This window comes from Sceloporus undulatus, chromosome 4 (genome assembly GCF_019175285.1).
Source record: "Sceloporus undulatus isolate JIND9_A2432 ecotype Alabama chromosome 4, SceUnd_v1.1, whole genome shotgun sequence".
Lineage (NCBI taxonomy): Eukaryota > Metazoa > Chordata > Lepidosauria > Squamata > Phrynosomatidae > Sceloporus > Sceloporus undulatus.
The window spans coordinates 249051626-249076301 of NC_056525.1; the positions used below are offsets into that span (position 1 = coordinate 249051626).

At 42.6% G+C, this 24676-nt stretch overlaps 1 protein-coding gene across 3 annotated transcripts in view; it reads left to right on the top strand.

The window, feature by feature from the left end:
• LOC121929490 (1-phosphatidylinositol 4,5-bisphosphate phosphodiesterase gamma-1-like) overlaps nucleotides 1-24676 on the top strand; it is a 98042-nt gene that overhangs the window by 28165 nt on the left and 45201 nt on the right. For all 3 annotated transcript variants that reach the window (XM_042465102.1, XM_042465103.1, XM_042465101.1), the window contains exons 4-7: nucleotides 4245-4338; nucleotides 5583-5630; nucleotides 22007-22091; nucleotides 23459-23539. In XM_042465102.1, coding sequence (XP_042321036.1) covers nucleotides 4245-4338; nucleotides 5583-5630; nucleotides 22007-22091; nucleotides 23459-23539 — 308 coding nt within the window. The remainder of the gene's footprint in view (nucleotides 1-4244; nucleotides 4339-5582; nucleotides 5631-22006; nucleotides 22092-23458; nucleotides 23540-24676) is intronic.

Consider the following 24676-nt stretch of genomic DNA (forward strand, 5'->3'; position numbering starts at 1 on the left):
CCTCGCCGTCCAATTCAGGCTCATCTGATGTGAAAATTCAAATCTATTTTAGTAACTGTGATGGGGCATAATGGAGGAGTAGATATCCCAGGTAGATTCAGCTGGAATAGGAGGGTGCTATCTTATATAATCTTGCTGCCTCTCTCCTGGTCCTCTGACATAATCCAGAAGTCCTTTAGTTATATATTCCTCCATGGCAGAATGTTAGGCTAAGGCGTGGTACACACCGCCAATAAGCGGTGTACTAGCACCAATACTAGGGTTAGGGACTGTGCAGCAACCACACAGTCCCTAACCCTAGTTCATATTGGTGGCGTTACAGTGGCAGCGCCCCGTGTACACAGTGCCGCCATTGTGATGTAAGTGCCATGCCCTGTCTGCATGGCACCACCTGTTGCTTACGTTGCGAGTGCGGCAATGGCGCACTCGCAGCGTTACTGTGGTGCCACAGAAAGAACCCGGAAATACCAGATTCTTCTTGCACCTCAGTGACAGCGTGCCATTTGGGGGCTGCGCCATCCCTGCGGAGAAAAAAGGTCGTCGGCAGGCCGCCATTTCTTGACGGTCTGTCCTGGGCCTATGTGACCCTTGTGGTCTCTTCCTATGCTGTAATTCTATGATTCTGTATTGGTGGCATATAGATCAAATAATTAAATGGTGTCCACACACTGACAAATAATATGTAGAGCAATGTAGATGTGTAGAGAAAAGAAGGTTAAGAGGTGATATGATAGCCCTGTTTAAATATTTGAAAGGATGTCATGTTGAAGAGGGAGCAAGCTTGTTTTCTGTTGCTCCAGAGAACAGGACCCGGAACAATGGATGCAAACTACAGGAAAAGAGATTCCAGCTGAACATTAGGAGGAACTTCCTGACAGTAAGGGCTGTTCGACAATGGAATGCACTCCCTCGGAGGGTGATGGAGTCTCCTTCCTTGGAGGTCTTTAAACAGAGGCTGGATGGCCATCTGTCAGGGATGCTTTGATTTGGATTTCCTGCATGGCAGGGGGTTGGACTGGATGGCCCTAGTGGTCTCGTCCAACTCTACGATTCTATGATTCTATGATGTGGAAACTACTTGCAGGCTTTGTAGCTCTAACCTCTGTTTTCGATTGAGTAAATCGAGACTGTCTGCAGCTGCAGCTAGCTCAGGTTAGTGTAGATTACAGATTACATCTCCTAATAATAGGTTTATACGTATTGCATCCTTAGATAAACAGCCATGTTTCTGCAGGTTCTAGGAACATCTGATTGGTATAACTGATGCCAATAAAGTGGTAAGGCAGGGATGTCTCCCTTTAATTCTCATATTAAGTATGTGGTGGGTGGCCTAAACATTTCTTTTAGGCATCCCACCATAGGTTTGATCACAGCACAATGTTTCAGTGTTTCTTGTACACTCATGAGTTATTGCTGTTTTGGCTATGTTTCCATGCATATTGCATAAAGCTTTGAAAAATTACTTTTGGACTAAAGCTGTCAGAACCTCATCCATTGGCCATGCTAGCTGGGAGATTTTGGGATCTGTAGTCCAAAAAAGCAACTTTCCAAAAGTTTGGATTTCTGCAAAAGGGGACGGCCCATAAGTGTTCTCCAAACAGATGTTTATATTTACAGCCATATTCCAGAGAGCAAAGTTGTTAAGTAAACAGCCATCTTGCTTAGCAAGTCACAGCTGTTTTATATTTGGGAATGATTTTCTCTGTAAATATGACTTGGAGAAAACATTTGCAGCCCAGGAAATCAAGAGTAACTCCAGGAGAGATGAATTTTGGGAGAACTGAAAGGGATTATTGGGGTTATGAAACAATGCTATATTGCTATGCTCCCTTATGAGACCCATAGAAATCTTGTAGTTCGGAGTTGTCTGTAAGTTGATTCCTAGGCATGCATTTTCATCTGCCTAAAAAAATAATAATCAAGTGCCATTGTGATCAAAATCAGATTTGTTGTCTTGTCTCTCCCAGGGTCTGTTTTTCTGCAAATTAGTACAGTATTATGTAAAGTTTAATGGGAAACTGCTAACAACTAGAGGCCCTTTCACTGTTCATTTATAGTGCTGTGAAAAAAGGCTTTTAGACCGAGGAGGACTCAAAAATGATGCAAAAATGCCCCAGACCAGCAGGAGAGCAATTTTTAAATTGGTATGTTTTGCTAAGAGCTTCAAGGTCTCTTGAGGGGTTAATGTGGCCCCTCGCCTTCTTCCTTTGCCACAACTGCTTTCTTAAAACTACACTAAGGTGGCAGTGCCCAGAAATGGTTTAGAAGACACATCATCATCATTTGATCTGACTCATTTTTATCCTGCCTTTTCCTCAGCATTGGGACTCAAGGAAGTTTACAGGATATTTAACCATTATTTTAGTTGTTTTAACCATTGCTCCTGATGTATTTGTGGAACTTGACCAGAAATGTGTCTCCCTTATCTATTGGACTGCCCTTTGTATACTGGCATTGGACCAAGACAGATAACAGGAGACAACTGGAAAACATGAACCGGTCTAGAATGGTGTGGAAAAATTATACAAAATGATACCCTTCTTGCCAGCCCCAGATGCCAGCGAAACATCAGGATTAAACTCTTCTAGAATATGGCCACAGAGCCCCCAAAACCCACAAAAAACTGTACCCTTCTTGTTCAGTAAAAAGCTGCAGAACTACCCAGGAAGGCTGTGGGTTTTTCCCGATGACCATTACAGCCACGCAACTTCAATGCTGATCTGTAGTTCTGCTTGTTCTTTTTTTCCTAGTATTTTAGGTCATTTTTAAAAAATCATTTGTTTTTCTTTAGTCTCACCTTTGACTGTCACCTCAAGTTTACATTTTGATCTTGCCCTACTTAGTTTGGTGTGGTTCTAAATCTGGAATGGAATGGGTGTTGTTGTCAGGGCTTTTTGTGTCACCCGGGCCGCTGGCCAATATAAATAAACTTCCTATGACTAACAGAATACGAAGGGGTGTGACACACCTGCCCACAGTTTTGTCTTCAAGCCAGTGCTGTGAATACAGGATGCAGTCTCTTCCCTAGAAAATACCTTGTTTCCCTTCATAGAACATATGCTAACCTTTGTCTAAAGCAGGAGTAGGAATCGTGTGGCCCTCCAGACTTCCCACTCCTGCTCTAAAGAAGGGGCATATTGTAGCCTGTGGGCCACATGTGGCCCTGGGACCCACTTTTGTAGCCCCTGAGCTCCCCCCCCCAGTCAACTAAAGACCCCCAATTCATGTTTGGGGGGGCAGAATTGGTGCAATTTTCTGCAATTTTTGCCTACAAACTACACATCTTGCTATCATCTTCTGGGAGAATTCTACTTCAGTACAGGTTGAATCTCCCTTATCCAGAATTTTGAAATCCAAAATGCTCCAAACACCTAACCTTTTTTCATGGGTGGCTGAGACAGTGACACTTTTGTTCTTTGATGGTTCAGTGTACAGCAGCTTTGTTTCATGCAGAAAATTATTATAAATCTTGTGCATAAAATTATCTTCAGGCCATGTGCATGAATTGTATAGGAAATGTACCATAATTTTGTGTTTAGACTTGGGTCCCATCTGTGAGATAGCTCATTATGTGTGTACTGTATATGCAAATACAGGCATTCCAAAATCCAGAACATGTCTGGTCTCAAACATTTCAGATAAGGGAGATTCAACCTGTAATCATCTCTCTTTTTCTAAGAACCATCAGAATAAAGAGGGCTCAGATTAGAGTTGGATAACTGTCAGGGGATTCATTCTCCCTCTCATTGCACAGGATATTGGAAGGTCGCCTGTGCTAGAAAATAACATTTATTAATGTCCCCCCCCCCCGTCCCCTGTGGGGTAAGTGGGGTGACAATTTCATTGTGTTTTGCTCCCTTTCTGGGCTGTTTCCCCAAGAGGAAGTGACCCTGGGGGACATGAAAATAGCCCTTGGCCTGTGGGCAGTACTTTCCCTGGCCTAGATGAGAAGAGGAATCATGCAGCCTTGCAGAGGTTGTTGGACTGAAACTCCCGACGTTTCCCACTGTTGTGTACATAAACCAAGGCTGATGGGAGTTGAAGTCTAAGAACATTGGTAGGGCCACATGACTCCCATCCCTAGCTTAGACACAGAGTGACTGGGTTCAGTGCTTTGTGGGCGAGGAACTGGACTTCCACGCCAGAAGAGTCATCTGCGGGTGCCTTCCCTTGGGATGTGAGAGATGAGATAAAGTCTCCCTTCCTTTCTCCTTAATCTTCTTCTGTTATCTTCTCTCCTACAGCATTTTGTGAAGATGATGTCAATCTCTGGGTGACAGGCCTGAATTGGCTGGTGACTGACACACAGCGAGCACCGACACCACTCTATATCGAAAGGTGCGGAGAAAATGATGCCTAGATAAACAGGGTGTGCGTTGTGCAGATATTGAACTCTCCCATACAGAAGGCTGCACACTACTTTTCATGTGAATACAGCCTCCATTCCATTAAGAAGTTCCCAATGCATGGCTAGCATCTTTTGATCGTGCTGATCTCTGTCCTCGTTTCTGGAGGGGCTGGGAAACAGAGGGTACCTTCGAATATCTGAAGGGCTGTTGTCATGTAGAAGAAGGAGGAAGCTTGTTTTCTGCTGCTCCAGACTGTAGGACCAGTACTGATGGATCCAAATCACAAGAAAGGATAGTTTAAATAAACATTAGGATGAATTTCCCAACTGTGAGTGCTGCTTGACACTGCAATAGCCTACCTTAGAAATGATGGGTGCTCTTTCATCGGAGATTTTTAAAGAGATTGGATGACCACCTCTCAAGGATATTTTAATGATGGATTACTGCACTGGCAGGGTTTAGACTAGATAACCCTCAGTGTACTTTCCTGTTCTTTGAGTCTGTCTTTATGGTTATGGGATCACTTTGTGACTCTTGCCCTCATTGTTTCCCTGGGTCTGTTAGCTAAGAACCGACCAGTTATCTGCATTGCCATTTCTCACTTAAGGAGGCTGTCCCATAGTTCAGCTTTCTAAAGAGAGTGTAGAGACACCTTGGGAACATTCAGAAAAGAAATTCCTTTTTATCTGTAAGAACAATTGGGCAATGGAGCAAATTACCTAAGAGGGCGGGTACTCCCTCACCAAAGGGTGGGCAGTCCTCTGTTACGGGCACTTTAGGTCTGGGATTTCTGCATTGATTGGGGGTGATGATGGACTAGAACAGTGGTTCCCAACCTTTGGTCCTCCATTTGCTTTGGACTTCAGATCTCAGAAACTGCAGCCAACTTGTCCAACAGTCTGGAATTATGAAGTCCAACACATCTAGAGGACCAAAATTTGGGAACCACTTGACTAGACCATCAGTAAGACTCCTTCCTACTCTATGATTCCATGCCCCCCCCCCATGTTATGTGATCTGAGCCAGTAAGGCAGTTCTGTTACTCTTGTGTTTGGAAGGCAAAGGATGTAAAACTGGAATCATTTTAGCAGAGATATATCCTTGCCCTGCCTAAGATTGAATTAAACTATCTGTCATCGCAGAGTAGAAAATACTGACTAAAATCCCTGTTGTAGTAGTTTCTTCTACATATGTCTTCCTCTCCTAAAGTTTATTCTTTTCCTCTCTTCTCAGGTGGTTGAGAAAACAATTTGACTCGATGGACAGGTCAAGAGAAGGCAGGTGAGTGTGGAGTGCAGTTCTCTCTTTGGAGGTCATAATGCGTTCCCCCACAACACACACCCTTAGAAACAGACTTAAATGCTCGCGTCCTTCCTCAGTCATCAGCTCCCTCCTCTCCCATTCTATTCATGTGCATTGTGAACAGCCTGAAAACCAGGTTGAGCAAGGACTTTCTCCCCATCCTGCAACCATCACTGGTGTGTTTGGTGAGGACATGGGAGAGAGCCTTCATGGTAGTTGCTCCCAAGTTGTGGAATTCCCTCCCATGTGAGGCTCACTTGGCCCCCTCTCTGCCCTCTTTCCACTCTTAGGCAAAACTCTCTTTACTTAGGCAGACCTTTGGCTCTTAACTTGCTATTGGAAGAAAGGTCTTTTAATGGGGTGTATTATGATTTGTAATATGCCCTAACGTGTTCTTAACTTCTTTTTAATATAGTGCTTTTAACAGAATTGTTTATTTAATGGTTTTTAAAGTTTTGTATCAAATAGTTGTACTTTGCTTTGATTTGTCCTAAGCCACCTTAGGTCCTTCTAAGGCTCAGGGAGCTGCATAGAAACTAGAGCCATCTTGTTTTCTGCTACTCCAGAGGGTAGGAACTGAAGTCTCATGTAACAAAGAAATGAGGTTTTGGCTAAATGCTAGGAAAGACGTCCTGGTAGTAATAACTGTTCAGCTGTGGAATGGACTACCAAAGAAGGACTCCCTGCCTCCTGGAAGGTTTTCAGCAGAATGGATGGCCATCTGTCAGGGATGCTTTTGGTGTGGCAGTCATGGCCAAGATGACCTTTTCCAAGTCTGTGATTCTGTGGCTTAGAAATGTTTTGCTTAGAGAAGAAGTGGGTATGATTATGTCACATAACAAAGGGCTGTATGCAAAGGGATCTTGCAGCACCTTTGAGCCAAACTACCTCCTCAGTTGCACGGAATGAACTGGTGCCCAGGAAGGATCTTGATATCTTTCCTCCAGTCTTTGTCCCTCAACTACCATAATTAAAACTGTAATGGGCTGGATGAGGAAAAACAAACTCAAGCTGAATCCAGAGAAAACAGAGGTACTTGCCATAGGCTCCTTAGTTCCGGGGAGGGAAATTTGTCCACCACTACTTGATGGGGTCACACTTCCCCTGAAAGATGAAGTTCACAGTCTGGGAGTACTTCTGGATCCGTCTCTACGTTTGTCATCTCAAGTGGATGCGACGGCCAGAAGTGCTTGGTATCAACTTCGGTTGATACGCCAACTGTGACCCTACCTCAGCCGAAAGGACCTTGACGCTGTAGTACACGCTCTGGCAATCCCTCGTCTCGATTTCTGCAATGCATTCTACATTCTACCCTTGTATCAAGTTCGAAAGCTTCAACTAGTGCAAAATGTGGCAGCCAGGTTGGGCACTAGCTCTTCGAGACTTGACCATATAACACCTTGAAAGATCTACACTGGCTCCCAATTAGCTTCCGGGCACAATATAAAGCCCTACATGGCTTGGGTCCGGGTTACTTACGGGATCGCATCTCCCTATACAATCCGCCCCGCACTCTTAGAACAAGTGGGAAGAACTTGTTGGAGATACCAGCATCCAAACATGTTTCTACTTCCCAAAAGGCATTCAGTATAGCTGTCCTTATGGAATGGACTCCCAGAGGGGACCCGTCTTGTTCCATCCTTGGAAACCTTCAAGAAGGCGGTAAAGACAGAGCTCTTTTGCCACACATACCCTGCTGACCTCCTATGAAGACCACTAGTATGGAACGAAAGCAGCTGACCCCGTGATTGACTGATGTTTATGTTTTCATGTTCTTATGCTTTTATGTTCTTATATTTTTATGCTTTTAACTGTGGTTTTAATTGTGCAGTAACTAATGCTGCAATATTGTAAGTGTAATTTTAACTTTGCTGTGATCCCGCTTCGATCCATTGAGAGGGGTGAGAAGATTATTATTATTATTATTATTAAAGCTCATCACCAGGCCCACAGGTTTTGCATTTCTATGACTGTCTGGTTATAAAGGTCCTTCTTGGAAACCATTTCACCCCATGCATTTGAGGAAATAGAGCTAGTCTAGGAAAGCCTGTACTACAACTTCTTTCTCCCAGTTAGTCTGGAAGATGCTACAAGATCCCTTTGCATATTGATGTTCCAGGTTAACACAGTTATGTCTCTGAATAATAAAGGATTGTTAAGTACAGTCGGCCTTTCTTATACACGGATTTTTTATACACGGATTCAAGCATACACGGTTTGAAAATGTTCCAAAAAAGTATAAATTTACTTTGATTTTCCATTTTTTATAAGGGACGCCATTTTGCTATGTCATTATATGTAATGGGACTTGAGCATACATGGATTTTGTTATACAGTGGTGCCTCGGGTTACGAAATTAATTCGTAACGCGGCCGCTTTCGTAACCCGAAAAGCCTTCGTAAGCCGAATTGCCATAGGCGCTAATGGGGAAAAGCCGCGATTCCGTGCGAAAAAGCCGAAAAAAGCACCAAAAGTTTTTTCGTAACCCGAAAAAACATTCGTAACCCGGAACAATAATTCCCTATGGGATTTTTTCGTATCCCGAAAATTTCGTAACCTGGGTATTTCGTATCCCGAGGTACCACTGTACACGGGGGATCTTGGAACCAAACCCCAGCGTATAACAAGGGTCCACTGTAGCTGATGGAGCAAACTTGTTTTTCTCTGCTTCAGAGGATGTGGATCAACCAAGGGGTTAGACTGAGCATTAATAAGAAGCTTATGGTGGTATGGAGAGTTTGACAGTGGAATATTTTTGGAAAGAGGTGGACTCACCTTCATTTGTGTCGCTTTTTTAATAAGAAGATAGATGCCACCTACTAGGGTGACAGTACAAGGGAATTTCCTACACTCATATCAGGTTAGACGAGATTATCTTTGAGGTCCTTTCCAACTCCCTGACCTCTGAGATTTAGAACCAAGTCTGGAGTTTCCTGTTTACCTGACTACCGTGTTTTCAACCCCACAGCTGCCTCTCTCCTACTACCATACTCCCATTTCCATCCCTGAATGTTAGTGTACTCCACTATCTTTCTTCTTCTACTTGTCACAGTATTGTGTCATGTTCCCCAAAGCCTGAAGCTTATTAGATGCATTAATTGTACAAATGGATGCTTTTAATTAAGGATAGCTTAATTTCTTTTGAACAATACTATAGATAGCTTAATTACTTTTTAATAGTTATTGGTAGTTTAATTGTTTTTAAACAATGATTAGAGGAGCAGCAACGATAGCAATGGATAATAATAGCAGGACATAAAAGCAAATAGGTTTCACTTACGTGATAACAACAATGACAATGGTGTGATGCTACGAATATTTTGAGGGGGAAAGTTGTTTCATTTATTATATAAAGTATGGTAACACATGCAGTGAGAGCCAGGGTGACATAGTGGTTTGAGTATTGGACTACAACCCTGGAGACCAGGGTTCGATTCTGTGCTCAGCCATGGAAACGCACTGGATGACCTTGGGCAAGTCACACATCTCAGCCATAAGTTGCCATGAGTCAGAAACAACCTGAAGGCACACAACAATAATATATGAGTAGATCAGGAAAGGATCTGTTGGGAGTGGGTGAGAGAATGGGATCTGGGGAGTGACTGATGATTGATGAAACGTCTCAGGGGATCTTGAAAAGGCTAGTATATGGTGATAGCTGGTCAGAGAGGGAGAGCTGGGTCTGTCAAAGTTAATGGGTTTGAGGAATATGAGTAGTTAAGAGAGTTAGATTCAGGGTTAGCGATAGAGGAAAGTTAGAGTCAGGGTTAGTGTTAGAGTTAAGATGTGTGTGTGTGTGCACATAAGAGAGAGAGGAGAGAGATGTGAGAATTAGCGACAGCCTGAATTTGTATATATTAATTAAGTAATCTGTGATGTTATGTTCCATTTCTTTTTAACAAATAATTATTTTGTATTATACACTTCATTCTGTGAGAATGCTAAGTATTGGAAAGTTTGAATTCAGACATAGTGTATATGGTGGTAGTAGTTAATACAAGGTGGGTGGTGTTTGGTGGGGATATAAGATGAATAAAGTCTCACACAGAATCCACAAGAGCATCTAAAAGATCCCCACAGTTAGTGGCCATAGTGATGGGACAGGAGGAGGTCCTTGTGTTGGTGGCAAGTGGAATAAATGGAAACCCTCACAGATGATGATGATGATGATGATGATGATGATGATGATGATGATGATAGCAGCACATGCAGGCAAGTAGGTTTCATCATGGTGGGGGGTGGGGTGGCAGAAACTTCCGTCATTTTATGATCCTCCTTTTAGAAACAAGTGAGAAACTGGCACCCAGAGCAGTAAGCAGATATGCAAGGAATGGACAAAAAACTCTCTGTATGTTGCATGCATGCATATCTTGTTTTGAATGGATGCAAAGGGTTATTCTCTAGCCCCTTGTATTCCATCCCAAGCTTTTCTCTCTGCTAAGCTTGGTAGGGATGGAATACCACTGCAACTGTGAAATGGCCAGGGAAAGGGGAGGGCAGGGGAAACACTGGAAAACTGGGCACTGCCACCCATCCCCACTGTAGTTTCACTTTATGCACATGAGCCAGGATCCTGGCCAGCCTCTCCTTCTCCCTGAGATGACAACCCTTTATGTGCAGCATACCACTTGAGTTTAAATTTGGGGAGCTAAATTATGCAAAGGGTAGACACACACACATGCCCAAACTCAAGGAAGAAACTGGGCAAGACTCTAAGGTTGATGGAGTGTTTGTTATTCATCTGTTTGTTTATTGCACTTACATCCTGCCTTTCTCCCCAAATGGGATCCAAGGTGGCTTACTGTTATTTTAAAAAGGTCCAGCTGAAGCATTTAACTTACAAAAATTAAAAAGGAATTAAACATCAACATTATTTAATAACATAATTTAAAACAGCAAAAACATTAAAAACCACTTATAACACATTTTGTATTAAAAAATAGTTAAAATACAAAGTGTTAAAAATTCAAATGCCTGCACATCGAAAACCCAAGGTCCAGGAGAAGAAGTCCCTTATAGTCTTGTTTTCTGAGTGAAAGGAATTTATTTTGCAAACAGGAAGCATTCCATGAAGGTGTTTCCTTGCCCTTCCTAAAGCGGTACAGCCCAGACCCAGATTTGCAAACCCAGTGAGTCTGGGCAAGACTCAGCCTGCAGCCTTTACCTGATAATGATGGGGTACATTCCATACCTTCCACCCTGCCTTCAGGGCTGTCCTCCTTTTTCACAAAGGCTGTCTTGTCTTCCCAGCAACAAGTCAATCGCTTTGATTGATGATGATCAAGTACATCTTCCGGAGCCAAATCCTCACATGGCCTCCCTCCCATTCTAAAAGCTGACAGAGTTGGAATTTGGATTGGGTTCTGTGATGGAGAGTAGTGGCGACAGGGAAACTCTTGTGAGGCTTAGGCACAGAGGGCATCACTTTTTTGGCTCGGAGTAGTACCATTTTGGGACAGACTGGAACAAAGAGTTAGAGCACATGCAACTGTTTGGTGGTTATCCGAGCTGGGCCAAAACTAACAAAATGAATTTCAACACAGAGAAATGTAAGCTACTGCACTTACTTAGGTAGAAAAAAATGAAATGCAGAAATATAGGATGAGGAGTGCCTGGCTTAAGGAGACTACATGTGAAAGGGATCTAGTAGCCCTGGTAGACCACAAGTTCAACATGAGTCAACAGTGTGATCCGGCAGCTAAAAAGGCCAATGAGATTTTAGGCTGCATCAACAGAAGTGTAGTGTCTAGATCAAGGGAAGTCATAGTGCCACTCTATTTTGCTTTGGTCAGAACCCACCTGGAATAATATTGTGTCCAGTTCTGGGTCCCACAGTTCAAAAAGGATGTTGAGAAACTGGAGCCATGTGTCCAAAGGAGGGAGACTAAAATGGTGAAGGGTCTGGAAACTATACCTTATGAGGGACGACTCAGGGAGCTGGGGATGTTTAGCCTAGAAAAGAGACAGTTAAGAGATTATATAAGAGCCCTGTTTAAGTATTTGAAGGGATGTCATATTGATGAGGGAGCAAGCAAGCTTGTTTTCTGCTGCTCCAGAGACTAGAACACGGAGCAATGGATGCAAGCTCCAGGAAAAGAGATTCCAGCTCAACATTAGGAGGAACTTCCTGACAGTAAGGGCTATTAGACAGTGGAACACACTCCTTCCTTGGAGATTGTGGTAGAGTCTCCTTCCTTGGAGGTCTTTAAACAGAGGCTGGATGGCCATCTGTCAGGAATGCTTTGATTGAGAGTTCCTGCATGGCAGAAAGGGGTTGGACTGGGTGGCCCTTGGGGTCTCTTACAACTCTATGACTCTATGACCAAAGCCAAAGGGTGGTCAGCAATGGCTCCTCTTCATCCTGGAGAGAATCATAGAATCATAAAGAAGTGACCTGGGTTCGGCCCTAGGCCCAGTGCTATTCAAAATCTTTATCATTGACTTGGATGATGGACTATTGAGCATGCTTAGCTAATCCCTCAGAAGCCAGGCTCAGACCTCTAAATGACCTTAACAGATTCAACAATATGAATCTCAACAGGGAGAACTATAAGGTACTACACTTTTCTCTTATAGCGACCCAAAGCAAGATGCATTTGGCACACAGATGTTGGTTTGTTCAACTCTTACATGGAGAATAAAAGTTGGCAGATTTTCTCTTGCGTACGTCTCTCTCATTACATCCAAGGAAGGACTTCAAGTTGTTTCCACCTTGCGGAGCCCTATGAGATGTGTATGATCTTCCTTTTCAGAAAGTGATGCTTGGCTTAATCTGACCATTATGAAAAAGTGTGTCTCTTTCTAAGACTAACAAATAGAATAATGCAGGGACAGCTATATTGGCCCTTTAGCAAAACACAGAGAAATTCAAAATATGCGTTGTGGTGATACCTTATTTCTTTTGGTTGCTTGAATAATGGTTTTGCCGCAATGTATATTTTGCATTTTTTTGTATTTTGCTGCAATGAAGGCACTGGGAGGCAGGATGTGAGAGAAGTAAAAAATGAGCCGATTGTAGCGCTGGTGACCTCTCAGCCATTTCTGTAGACCATCAGTCCGTAAACAGGATGCTGGATAGGAAAGGAAAGGGGTCCATGCAGGAAGAGAAGGGTGTGGAGGCAGGAAGGGATGTGAGGCAAAGCAAGGAGAAAGTAGATACCCCAAAAGACTAGGTTCTTCCACCCACCCACCCCCTCTAGATGTATGGCAAAGGCTGCATCCGCATTGCAGAAATAAAGCAGTTCAACATCCCTTTAGTGCTATGGAATCTTAGGATTTGTTATTGATGATGTTAAGCTTTATTTATATAGCACTGTAAATTTACACAGCGCTGTACATAGAATCAGTTACAATAGATAAAATAAACCTGCCTGTGGTGTAGATTCCACAAAAATAATTAAATATATACATATTAGCACATGTTAACATTCAATAAAATAAGGCAGACAATGAATTAAAATCACATTAGATAACAATTATGTAATGCCTGGGAACAGATTTGTAGTTTGCGGTGGCACCAGAGCTCTCTGACAGAAAAGGGCAACTATCTCACAAAACTACAAATCCCAGAATTCCATAGCATTGAGCCTTGTCAGTTAAAGTGGTGTCAGTCTGGATTCTTTCTGCAGCAGAGATGCATCCATAGAGTGCCACATTGGAGATGCAGTTAGCCTGGCTGAGAATGTGCTATAATCCACAGAGATTATGTTGCGAAGAATGGAGTGTTCCACATTCTTTTTATTTCCCACTGGATTAATTTTAGACTCAGTTTAATCCTGATCACATTCTTTTAATCAGTTTCTCATTTTAATCCCAGAGGAATTCATCCTCAGACACAGTTGTCATAATTACACTTGGATTGTTCACTCAAAGCATCCCTTTAGTAGCCGTGATGCTGCATTGCTTACATGCTTAATTTAATCCCAATGGAATTGTTTTATTAAAAGAGTCTTGATTCTGCTGCTAGGGTTTTTTTTTAAATGCACAAAATGTTTTAATCCAATTTGGATTTCAAAGTGGGCCTAATCTCTCTAACATTACATTGCAATTGTAAAGATAATTTTGGACGCTCCATATTTTGTATAATATACAATGATTTCTCTTTACAAAACAAGCATTTTCAAGCAACTCTGGAATGCTCTGTAAAAGACTATTGTTAATCTCATAGTTTATATTAAAGTTTATTATTTTTTAAAATTTAAAATTAATGGCAATTGGTACTTCTTTTCCATGACCTATGTTTGAAGACGTCCTCAAAACCTTTTAAAAATATATATTTTATTGATTTCACACTTAAAAACAAACATCTTAAACATGATCATACTATACTATTATAACAATAAACCAACAAAGCATAAACACAAACTAAATTTAACACACAACGACTTCCATATTTCTACTAGTTCTAGATAGCTATTCTAGCAATTTATACTCTCATTAATTTCTTATCAGTTGACTCCATATTCATTTAATTTTTTTACACAATTATCTTAAGTCACTTCTGTACTCTAGTTAAATTACTTTATATCACAAATCTATTTTAATTCATTTTTTATCTATCTTTCTCATCCTTCCAAAGCATTACTCATAAATTTACCTGTTTCCTCTTTTAAATAAGCAGTCAATGGATCCCATTCCTTCTTAAATACGTCAATTGGTGTTTTTTTTAAAGTCATATATGTCAACTTTTCTATCTCCATATAATCATATAGTTTCAAAAACCGCACCTTTTGACTTACCTGCCCTGCTTTAATCTCAGGTGTGGTTGTTGCTCAAACTCTCTCTGGATTTGTTCAGCTTCACATGATTTTAGCAACATGAGAGTATAACTGGGACAGTTGCATAGGCTCTATATTTTTATCTATAATTGATTATCTGTTTTATTCTATACTTTGTGTTTGTGTGTAACATTTTTTGCATTATAGTTTATTACTGTAGTTTACTATTGCATTTTTAGTACTGTAATTTAGTATTGTATTTTAATATTTTATAGTCGTTATAAATGTTTTATTCTGTTGTAAAGCGCCATGTGTATTGATGGCGTTATTTATCTAAACGATAATAATAATTACATGTTTGGACCAGAACTCCCCAAATTCTAAAGCTAGCATGGCTCCCTCTGAGTAGGGGCTTCTGGGAATTGTGTCTTCCTCTGAAAGTAACTTTCCCAAGCTCCGGTTTACACTTGAGCTGGAATTCTGTTGGCGACGTATGCATTGTGCATTGCATTGTAGGTGCATTGCATTGTATCTGCATTGTACAAGTTGGGTGTCCCTTATTTGAAATGCTTGGCATACTGGAATATTACATGAAATTTATTTGTGCTTTGCATATTCCTTATATACACATATCCTCAAGGTATTTTTACAATATTTTAAAAAGTTATAAATAGAATAAATATTATAAAATATTTTTATAATATTTTAAAATAATTTTATGTGTGAAACAAAGTTTGTGCACACTGAAGCATCAGAAAGCAAAGGTGCCACTATCTCAGTCACCCATATGGACAATCATGGATTTGGTGAGCATTTCGGATTTCTGGACAAAGGATACTTGACTTGTGTGTCATTCTCAGGGGAATGTTGCAAAGGAAGGATCTGCTCTCTCCTTCCTCAGTTACTTCCCTGTCCCCATGGCCAGGTGGCCCACAGTGCTTTCAGGTGTTGCCTGGTAGCCTTCCAGCCACCTGTGCAATGACACATCTTCAGTTCAGCTTTTCAGGAGCAGAGAGGGGCGGACTGGGCAGACAGAGCATTATGCACCACTCACATGATGAAGAGCCTCAGCCACAGCATACTATGTTTTTACGTGATGTAGAACCTTCTGAAGGCTCCATACTCCAGACGTTCCCATTCCAGTACATGGAAGGTGCCAAAACAAAGTGGTGTCAGGCCAAATAAGTGTGATCCCCCTCCTCAGTTCCATGATGAGGATTTTGTGAATGCTCAAATCATGCTTCAAAGAAGAAGGCAGAAGGTATACCCTCCAACAGCCTGGAGAAGATACGGTCAAGAGGTGATATGAAAGCCCCATTTAAGTATTTGAAGGGATGTCATATTGAGGAGGGAGCAAGCTTGTTTTCTGCTGCTCCAGAGAATAGGAACCAATGGAGCAATGGATGAGAGCTCCAGGAAAAGAGATTCCAGCTCAACATTAGGAGGAACTTCCTGACAGTAAAGGCTGTTCAACGGTGGAACACAATCCCTCAGAGAGTGATGGAATCTCCTTCTTTGGAAGTCTTTAAGCAGAGGCTGGATAGCCATCTGTCAGGGATGCATTGATTGAGAGTTCTTGCATGGCAGAATGGGCTTGGATTGGATGGCCCTTGGGGTCTCCCCCAAGTCTATGATTCTATGAACATTTCAGAACAGAAAACTAGGAGACATGTGGCCAAGTAACATCAGAAGGTGGTCAAGGTGGTGAAAGCCATTAATGAAGGGGTGTCACACTGAGAAGAGAAGGTTAAGAGGTGATATGATAGTCCTGTTTAAGCATTTGAAGGGATGTCATATTGAGGAGGGAGCAAACTTGTTTTCTGCTGCTCCAGAGACTAGGACCCGGAGCAATGGATGCAAGCTGCAGGAAAAGGGATTCCACCTCAACATTAGGAGGAACTTCCTGACAGTAAGAGCTGTTTGACAAAAGAATACATTCCTTTGGAGAGTGAAGGAGTCTCCTTCTTTCAGGTCTTTAAACAGAGACTGGATGGCCATCTGTCGGGGATGCTTTGATTCTGTGTTCCTGCATGGCAGGGATTTGGATTGGATGGCTGCTGTACTCTCTTCCAACTCTATGATTCTATGAACATTTCACAACACAAAACTAGGAGACATGTGGCCAAGTAACATCAGAGCATGCTCCAGATGGCGAAGGTTATTAATGAGGAAGAATACGCAAGTTAGGAGAGGCTGCAGCAATTTGCTTTTGCCTGAATCTCCTAGAAAGGGCAAGATTTCACCCATTCCTCTCTTCCTGCTGACCTGGTTGAGTGAGAACTACCTTTGCACTTTGAATTCATTCTGCAGCAAAGAAGTAAGCAGAGGATGAAGGAGGAGAGTGGGAACAGGAGGGAGATGAAAAAGTGGGGTGGTAAAGCATTAATCAGAACTGTCCCTGTCAAATTGGGACTTTTGGAGGCATGCAGAACATAGACCCATGAGCCGTCGGTGGAGAACAAGCCTCCTGGCTCCTGTGTGACTGGAATTCTTCCAAAGGATGTTGGGGAATGTGGGTGTTGGTCTCTGAGGTCGCTCCGTTCTTATGAAGGAGTGCATTCTCAGAATTGCTCAACACAGATTTGCCTTATCTCTTGAGGACCTATTTTAGGTATTTGTTTCCTGTTCTTTGGTGCAAGTTCTCCAGCTAGCTTCCAGTGGGAACATTTTTTTTTTAAAGAAAGCGAGTTTGAGATTAGTAGCAACATAGCAAAACATGAGTGCAGTGTAATAATTTTTTAACCCTATCTCTCCTGCAGATAAGCTTAGTGCCATGGATGGCTCCTTTAAAGGTTGGACCAAAATCCGCAGCAGAGTCACCATCCCATTGGCATGGGAGGCCTCTGGGGAATGGCCACAACCTGCAAATACGGTCACCCAATTAACAGCAGCCTGCTTCTTCCTCTTCCATCTGGGCACGACTTCCAAATTCCTAGCGACATACCTGTGACAGGATGACAACATATTCAACCAGGCTCTCACTTTTGCCTTTCAAAAACATAGTCACCTGCTACTGGAGCACATCCCACAGTTGTTCTGAACATGCACTTAAAAGTTGGCAATGCTGAAAGCAGTTTATGGTGCCAGGGTCCCTCCTTTTGGCCTGCAGTTGCTGTATAGAGATAAAAATCTCACTTGTTTACCTGCACCTCCGAAAATAGGAAACCAAGGTTTTTGTTCTCACCTGCAAGACAGGGAGACATTTTCTGTTGATCTTGAAAGAGTTTCTGAATTCGTGGAAGTTTTCAAGAATGTGCAGTGAGCCTTTGGTATCCGCAGGGGTTTGGTTCCAAGACTCTTCATGAACATCACAATCCCATGAATGCTCAAATCCCATTAAATACAGTGGCATAGGCAGCTCTCATATAAAATGGCAAAATAAAGGTTTGCTTTTGAGAATATATATACACGCACACATGCAGACATGAATGGTTGACTCCGTGGATAAAGAATCCATGGATAAGGAGGGCTGACTGTAGCTCTTTTAGCCTCTTGATTCATAAAAAGGAGAAAGGGAGGAGGAGAGAAGGAATGTGGCATCACCTTTAAGACTAACTGGTTTTTACTTTAGCATGAGCTTTTGTGGAGTACTGTGAATACTGCATCTGAAGAAGTGGGTTTATATCAATGAAAGCTCATGCTGAAATAAAAAATAGTTAGTCTTAAAGGCAGTGCCACATTTCTTAAACGCTCAGGACTACACTGTGTAGTGCATTTGAAAAGGTGGGCTTATATCCATGAAAGCTAATGCAAAAACAAAAAACAGTTTGTCTTAAAAGTGATGCAACGATTTTTGGGTTTTTTCATCCTCTTCCTTCCTCCTTTTTTGGGGGTAATAAAAACAATTTTTGCACAGTCTGCCTGAATCAGTAGATTGCATGGCTCTGTTGGAATGACTTCTTCCCTGTTTGCATGGACTTTCAAAAACTAGGATGAGTGCTTTAGGCTTCAAAGGGGGACAGACACCAGTGTTACACAAAAATGTTCTTGCATAAGTTACAGAAACCTTGGTGAAGAGCCAAGCACTCATTTTCTCAGCCTTCTCCTGGCATCAAGAACTCTTATTGGGACTGAGATTTCTCAGGAGTGAAAGCTGAGACTTTTGTGGATGATCTTCATATCCCTGTCTCCGAATGAAAAACTTCAGGCAGCCACAAGTCAGTGGCTTCCCCACAGTATCTCTTGCCTCACCCCCATCCTCCACGGTGGAAGGTGCCCACGCTCCAGGTTGACACAGAATCATAGGACTGAAAGAGACCCCCAAGGGCTATCCAGTCCAACCTTCTTTGGCCGTGCAGGAACTCACAATCAGAGCACCCTGACAGATGGACATCCAGCCTCTGTTGAAAAACCACCAAAGAAGGAGACTCCAGCACCCTCCGAGGCAGCGTCTTCCACTATGAACAGCCCTCACTTTCAGGAAGTTCTTCCTAATGTTTCAGTGGAATCTCTTTACCACTGGTTTGCATCCATTGTTCTTTGTTGTAGTTTCTGGAGCAGCAAAAATCAAGCTTGCTCCCTCCTCAATATGACATGCCTTAAAATACTTCAACAGGGCTATCATATCACCTCTTAACCTTCTCCTCCCCAGGCTAACACAACCAGCTCCCTAAGTCTTTCCTCACAGGACTCGATGCTTTCCAAACTTTCCCCATTTTGGTCACCCTCCTTTGGACACGCTCTACAGCCACATTCTTCTTGAACTGTGGTGTCCAGATATTCCATGTATATATGGATGCATTTTAACTTGTTGTACACCGCTTTGATTGCCTGGCAAAAAGTGGGATAGAAATAAAAGTTTTATTATTATTTATTATTCCAGAGGAGTTCTGGCCAAAGCAAAATAGAGTGGTGCTAGTACTTCCCTCGTTCTAGACGCCACACTCCTATTGCTGCAGCCTAGGATCATATTGGTTTTTTTAGCTGCTGCATCACACTATTGACTCACATTTAGCTTGTGGTCCACTAAGACTCCTAGATCCTTTTGTGTTTGTACTGTTGTCAAGCCAAATATCACTCATTGTATGTAAGGGGTCCTGTCTCTTTGGACTCTCACCCCTGGGCACTGCAAAGTCTCTGTGGGCACACACCTCTCCCTTTTGCTTGGTCTGCAGTTAAAGCAGTGTCACACTTATTATAAACTTATCATTACACACTTACTATCCCTGCTCACCTTTCAGCAGAAGATAAAAACATTCTTCTGCCACCAGGCTTTCTCAAACTGACAACTTTAAATGCCGTTCTGTTTGTTAGCTGTTCCAGACTCCCCATGTAAGGCAAATCCCATGTATGATGAAGCCCCACTCACCATATTAGGGCTTGCTGCCCACATAGCCTCAAATCCGCGCATGGCGAGCCCGCGCATGGTGCGCACGCGCTGCATACAGTTTTGTATAGAGTTTTGATACATTTTAAATTTTAATGTGTGATGTTTGTTTTCCTTTGAGAATTATGTAATTGTCTTTTAAACTTTGTATTTACATTTTAATGCTTTGTATTGTTTTTAACTTGTACTGTTTTAAATTTGAGGAAGTAGACTGAAGTGTAGGAACGCTCATGCTGCCAACTTCTTTCTTTCAGTTAGTCTCAAAGGTGCTACAAGATCTCTCTCTACGTACTGTTTTAAATTTTGTTTGCTGCTTTGGGTCCCTATACTGGGAGTAAGGCAAGATATAAAATCATCCTCATCCTCATCACAGTTCAAGGGGCAGCAGCAGCAGCAGCAGCAGCAGAGTGCCAGCATGGGACCTGGGTGCTGCCTTCCCTTTAGGATTTCCAGTCCCTTCTGCAGTTCTTGCCTGACCCTTCATCTGCAGGCCTTTTGACTTCAACAGTGGTTGTGCAAGTTGAAGCCAAGGAAGGAAGGAATTCATCTAGATTCTAGAGAGTCATTAAAAGGCCCCCTTCCTGACAAATTTCCCCTAACAAACTTGGCCCAGTAATCCAAACAGCCACTGGCTGGAATAATGAGCCAAAGCAGGGAGAGAGGGGTGGAGTTGCAGCAGGGGCATTGGGCATGGAGGGCTTCACCCTGCTGCCACCTGCTGTCTCAAATGAGGAACAGCAGCCAATGTCCTCCTGCCAGTTGTATAGTTTGGTGGAGGTACATCTTAATCTAAGGCGGTGTTCACACTTACGTTTTTGTCCCAAGGAGATCCAGATCCTGCGGAGACACAATAGCAAATCAATGTTCCCGCTACAGTTTATGTGCCCAAATCTCCCTGGCATTTAAACCCTAGTCGGCATTCACACATGCACCGGATCAATTCAGAATTGACCTGGAATATTGTGTCCAGTTCTGGGCCCCACAGTTCAAAGGGTGTTGGGAAACTGGAGCATGTCCAAAGGGAGGTGACTAAAATGGTGAAGGGCCTGGAAACCATGCTTTATGAGGAAAGGCTTAGGGAGCTGTGTATGTTTAGCCTGGAAAAGAGATGGTTAAGAGGTGATATGATAGTCCTGTTTAAGTATTTGAAAGATTATCATATTGAGGAGGGAACAAGCTTGTTTTCTGCTGCTCCAGAGATTAGAACATGGAACAATTTATGCAAGCTACAGGAAAAAAGATTCCAGCTCAACATTAGGAGGAACTTCCTGACAGTAATGGCTGTTCGACAGTGGAACAAACTCCCTCGGAGAGTGATAGAGTCTCCTTCCTTGGAGGTCTTTAAATAGAGGCTGGATGGCCATCTGTCAGGGATGCTTTGATCTGGATTTCCTGCATGGCAGAAGAGGGTTGGACTGGATGGCCCTGGTGGTCTCTTCCAACTCTACGATTCTATGATTCTGTGAAACTAAAAGTGCCTCCATTTCTGGAAACGATCCCAAGTGATCTGGATCGATTTGGTAGCATACTCACACTTCCAAAAATCCGGAGTGCTCTGGATCTTTGCAAAAGATGCTGTAAGGTACTCAGTGTCAAATACATCGGGGTAAGTGGGTTTCTCCATGCCCCCTCCCTCCACAAACAGCACCAGGTGCATTCAGGGCCAGTGTGAACATCGCAAAAATAACCCGGTTTCACATCAGGTTATTTCCATATTGTGAATGGGGCCTAATTTTTTAAAAACAAAATAAGTATTCATCTTTAAATATCTGAAGAGGTGTCATGTAGAAGTTGAAGCAAGCTTGTTTGCTGCTGCTCCAGCAATGGATTCAGATTGCAAGAAAAGAAATTCAACTTAATCATTAGTAACAATGTTTGACATTAAGAGCTCTTTGACAACAAAATAGACTTACCTGGAGGTTAATGGACTCTCACTCTTTGGCAATCTTTTAACAGAGGAAGGAATGTCCCTCTCTTGTGAGTACTTTAGTTGTGTATTCCTGCACTCCAGGGGTCTGGACTAAATAGATGGCCCTTTCTGACTGTGATTCTGTGTTTCTGTGAAATCTGGAGGTATGGTTTTGGGCATGTGGCACAAGACTGGCATGTGCAAAATCTTCTCTGCTCCAAAGAAGGATATGTTTTATTTTACAATGGACTGGTCTCTGTCTCTCTCTGAATCAGTTCATCTGGCCATCTGTGGGGAGTGCTTTGATTGTGTTTGCCAGCATGGCAGAGGTTGAAGTGGTTGACCTTTGTGGTCTCTTCCGGTGCTATGCTTGTCTCACAGACTCTCTTTCCCTGTGTTGCAGCATTACCCCCAAGGATCTGAAGGCCATGTTGCCCCAGGTCAACTACCGAGTGCCTAACATGAGGTTTCTGCGGGACAAACTTCTGGTAAGAAAGACTCCGTCCACATCCTCCTCCTCTACCTCCTTGTCCAACTCATCTACTCTGTTCTGCATTGACAAAAGAATGGTAGAATCCATTGCCACCTTGGTAAATGCAACAAGGAAAGGGGGGGGGGGGGCGGGGAGGGAATTATTGTACCGTTTTCCAAAATCAGAAGTGGACACATCTCCATTTCATGTCCAGAGGAGGGGGATCAAAATGGTGAAGAGTCTGAAAAGCATGCCTTATGAAGAGAGACTTAGGGAGCTGGGTATGTTCAGCCTGGAGAAGAGATGGTTAAGGGTTGATATGATACCTCTCCTTAAGTATTTGAAGGGGCATCATATTGAGGATGGAGCAAGCTTGTTTTCTGCAGCTCCATAGAACAGGACATGGAGCAATGGATGCAAACTGCAGGAAAAGAGATTCCCCCTCAACACTGGGTAGATCTTCCTGACAGTAAGAGCTGTTTGATAGTGGAGTGCACTGCCTTGGAGTGTGATAGGGTCTCCTTCTTTGGAAGTTTTTAAACAGAGGCTGGATGGCCATCTGTCAGGGGTGATTTGATTGTGAGTTCCTGCATGGCAGAAAGGGGTTGGACTGGATGGCTCTGGTGGGCAAATGCAAGGAGAGGAGAACTGTAGGACTGAGTGCTTATTGATCCTACCTTTGACTTTGTGTCTGCCACTGTCCCTGCTCCCTGAGAAAGTTCCCATTCAGATTCCTTAAGGGATGGGTGGTTTGCTGATAAGGAAACAGTGAGGAGTTTCAGCACTTTTCCTTCCTCTGTGAGAAAGTCTTTGAAAAGTGTGCAATTTTTCAAAGGTCTTAATTCTCTGCAAAATTCACCCCTTTTTTGCTCAGCCATTTCTGCACAGAAGATATTATCTCTGTGCAGAAAACACTGTTCCCTGTACAGAAACTCCTAGGTCACTGGTTCCATTGCCCGACTGGTCTCACCATCAAGAAGTCTCTTCAAATGTTCAGTCAAAGCAAAGTCTGTCAAGGGGAAGGGGCTTTCTCTTGGTCCCACCACCATCACAGATATGAGTGTTCAGGACCAGCACAGGGTCTTCTCAGTGAATTATGATTATGTTTTAACTGTTTTCACATGGATATTTAAGTGCTATTTAACTTTATCCATTGCTTTAATTGTATTTTCACTTACACCGTGATCCACCTTGGGTTCCATAACTGGGGGGAAAGTGGGGTAATAATTAAAGAAAATGGCTAGATGGACAGATGATCTGCTCTGGCGTATTCCCCAACTGGGAAACATAGTCCTGAAGACGAAACAAATTCCAGGCTTTGTGTGTACCTAGAAGGCTGCTTCAAGACAAGCCTCATTAACTCTGTTTACTTTGCCTGAACAGGAGGTAGAAGTCCGTAATGAAATTACCTTCAGCCACTTTGCACACTTCTATAAAAACCTGATGTTTGAAGCCCAGAAATCGGTAAGAACATCGGAGGAATTCTTGCAATGAATACAGTCCTCTGAAAATACTCAGTTAAAAAAGAAGAAGCCTTTTTCAACTGTCAATGAAAATTCTCCCTTGTAGTTCTTTAATTTGTCTTTGGTCCAAAACACACTGCAGAAATAATCCAGTTTGAGACCGCTTTAACTGCCCTGGCTCAGTACTAGGGAATGATGGGAATTGTGAAGTCGAAGGCTTTCATGGCCAGCATCCATAGTTTTTGGTGGGTTTTTCGGGCTATGTGGCCATGTTCTGGAAGAGTTTCTTCCTGACGTTTCGCAAGCAGCATCTGTGGCTGGCATCTTCAGAGAAATGATGGGAACTAATTTATTGTGGCACCAGAGCTCTCTGACAGAGACGGTTAAATGTCTCACTACAGTGTCCAGAATTCCCTAGCACTGAGCCGGGGTAGTTTAAGCAGTCTCAAACTGGATTATTTCTGCAGTGTGTTTTGGACCTTAATTTGCTTTGCGATGTTCACATATGCCATGCTCTGTACTAATCTGCCCTGGAATGCTGGTTGGCTTTTGAAGGGTGGGACATACATTTCAGAAATCAATCTTAAAATGCCAAGAACAGTCTGGGAATCATAAGGATGTAACTAGAATGCGGTTTAGAAATCTGTTCAGAGTTAACATTCCACAGGACCTTCATAAAGAATTTTTTGGGAATAAAGTAAAATCTCAGTCCAGCCGCCCCTTGCATTTTGGAAAGACTGTTACAGCTAATGAACTCAGAATACAAGCTCATTAGCTGTAACAGAGTGTCTGAAATGCAAGGGCTGGCTGGATAGAGATGCTGCACAGACTTCTATTGTAAATTTATATTACTATAGGTTATGGCTCCATTCCAGGTTGCCTGAAGTACTATATCTTCTTATATATCATCCCATATGAGCTGATTTGTGCTGTATGGGAGGATGCTCTTCTCTCAGTTCTTCTACCTTCACAGGGATGTTTGGTAGAACATGGGAGACAGGGCCTTTTGGCTGGCTGTAAACTCCCTCCTTAAAGAAGGTAAGGATGGCTTCTTCCTTGGTGTTCTTTCGTTGACCGGCAAACATTGTTTCTGTTCCAAAAGGCTTTTAGGAACTGACTGCAAGGACATTTAACAGTG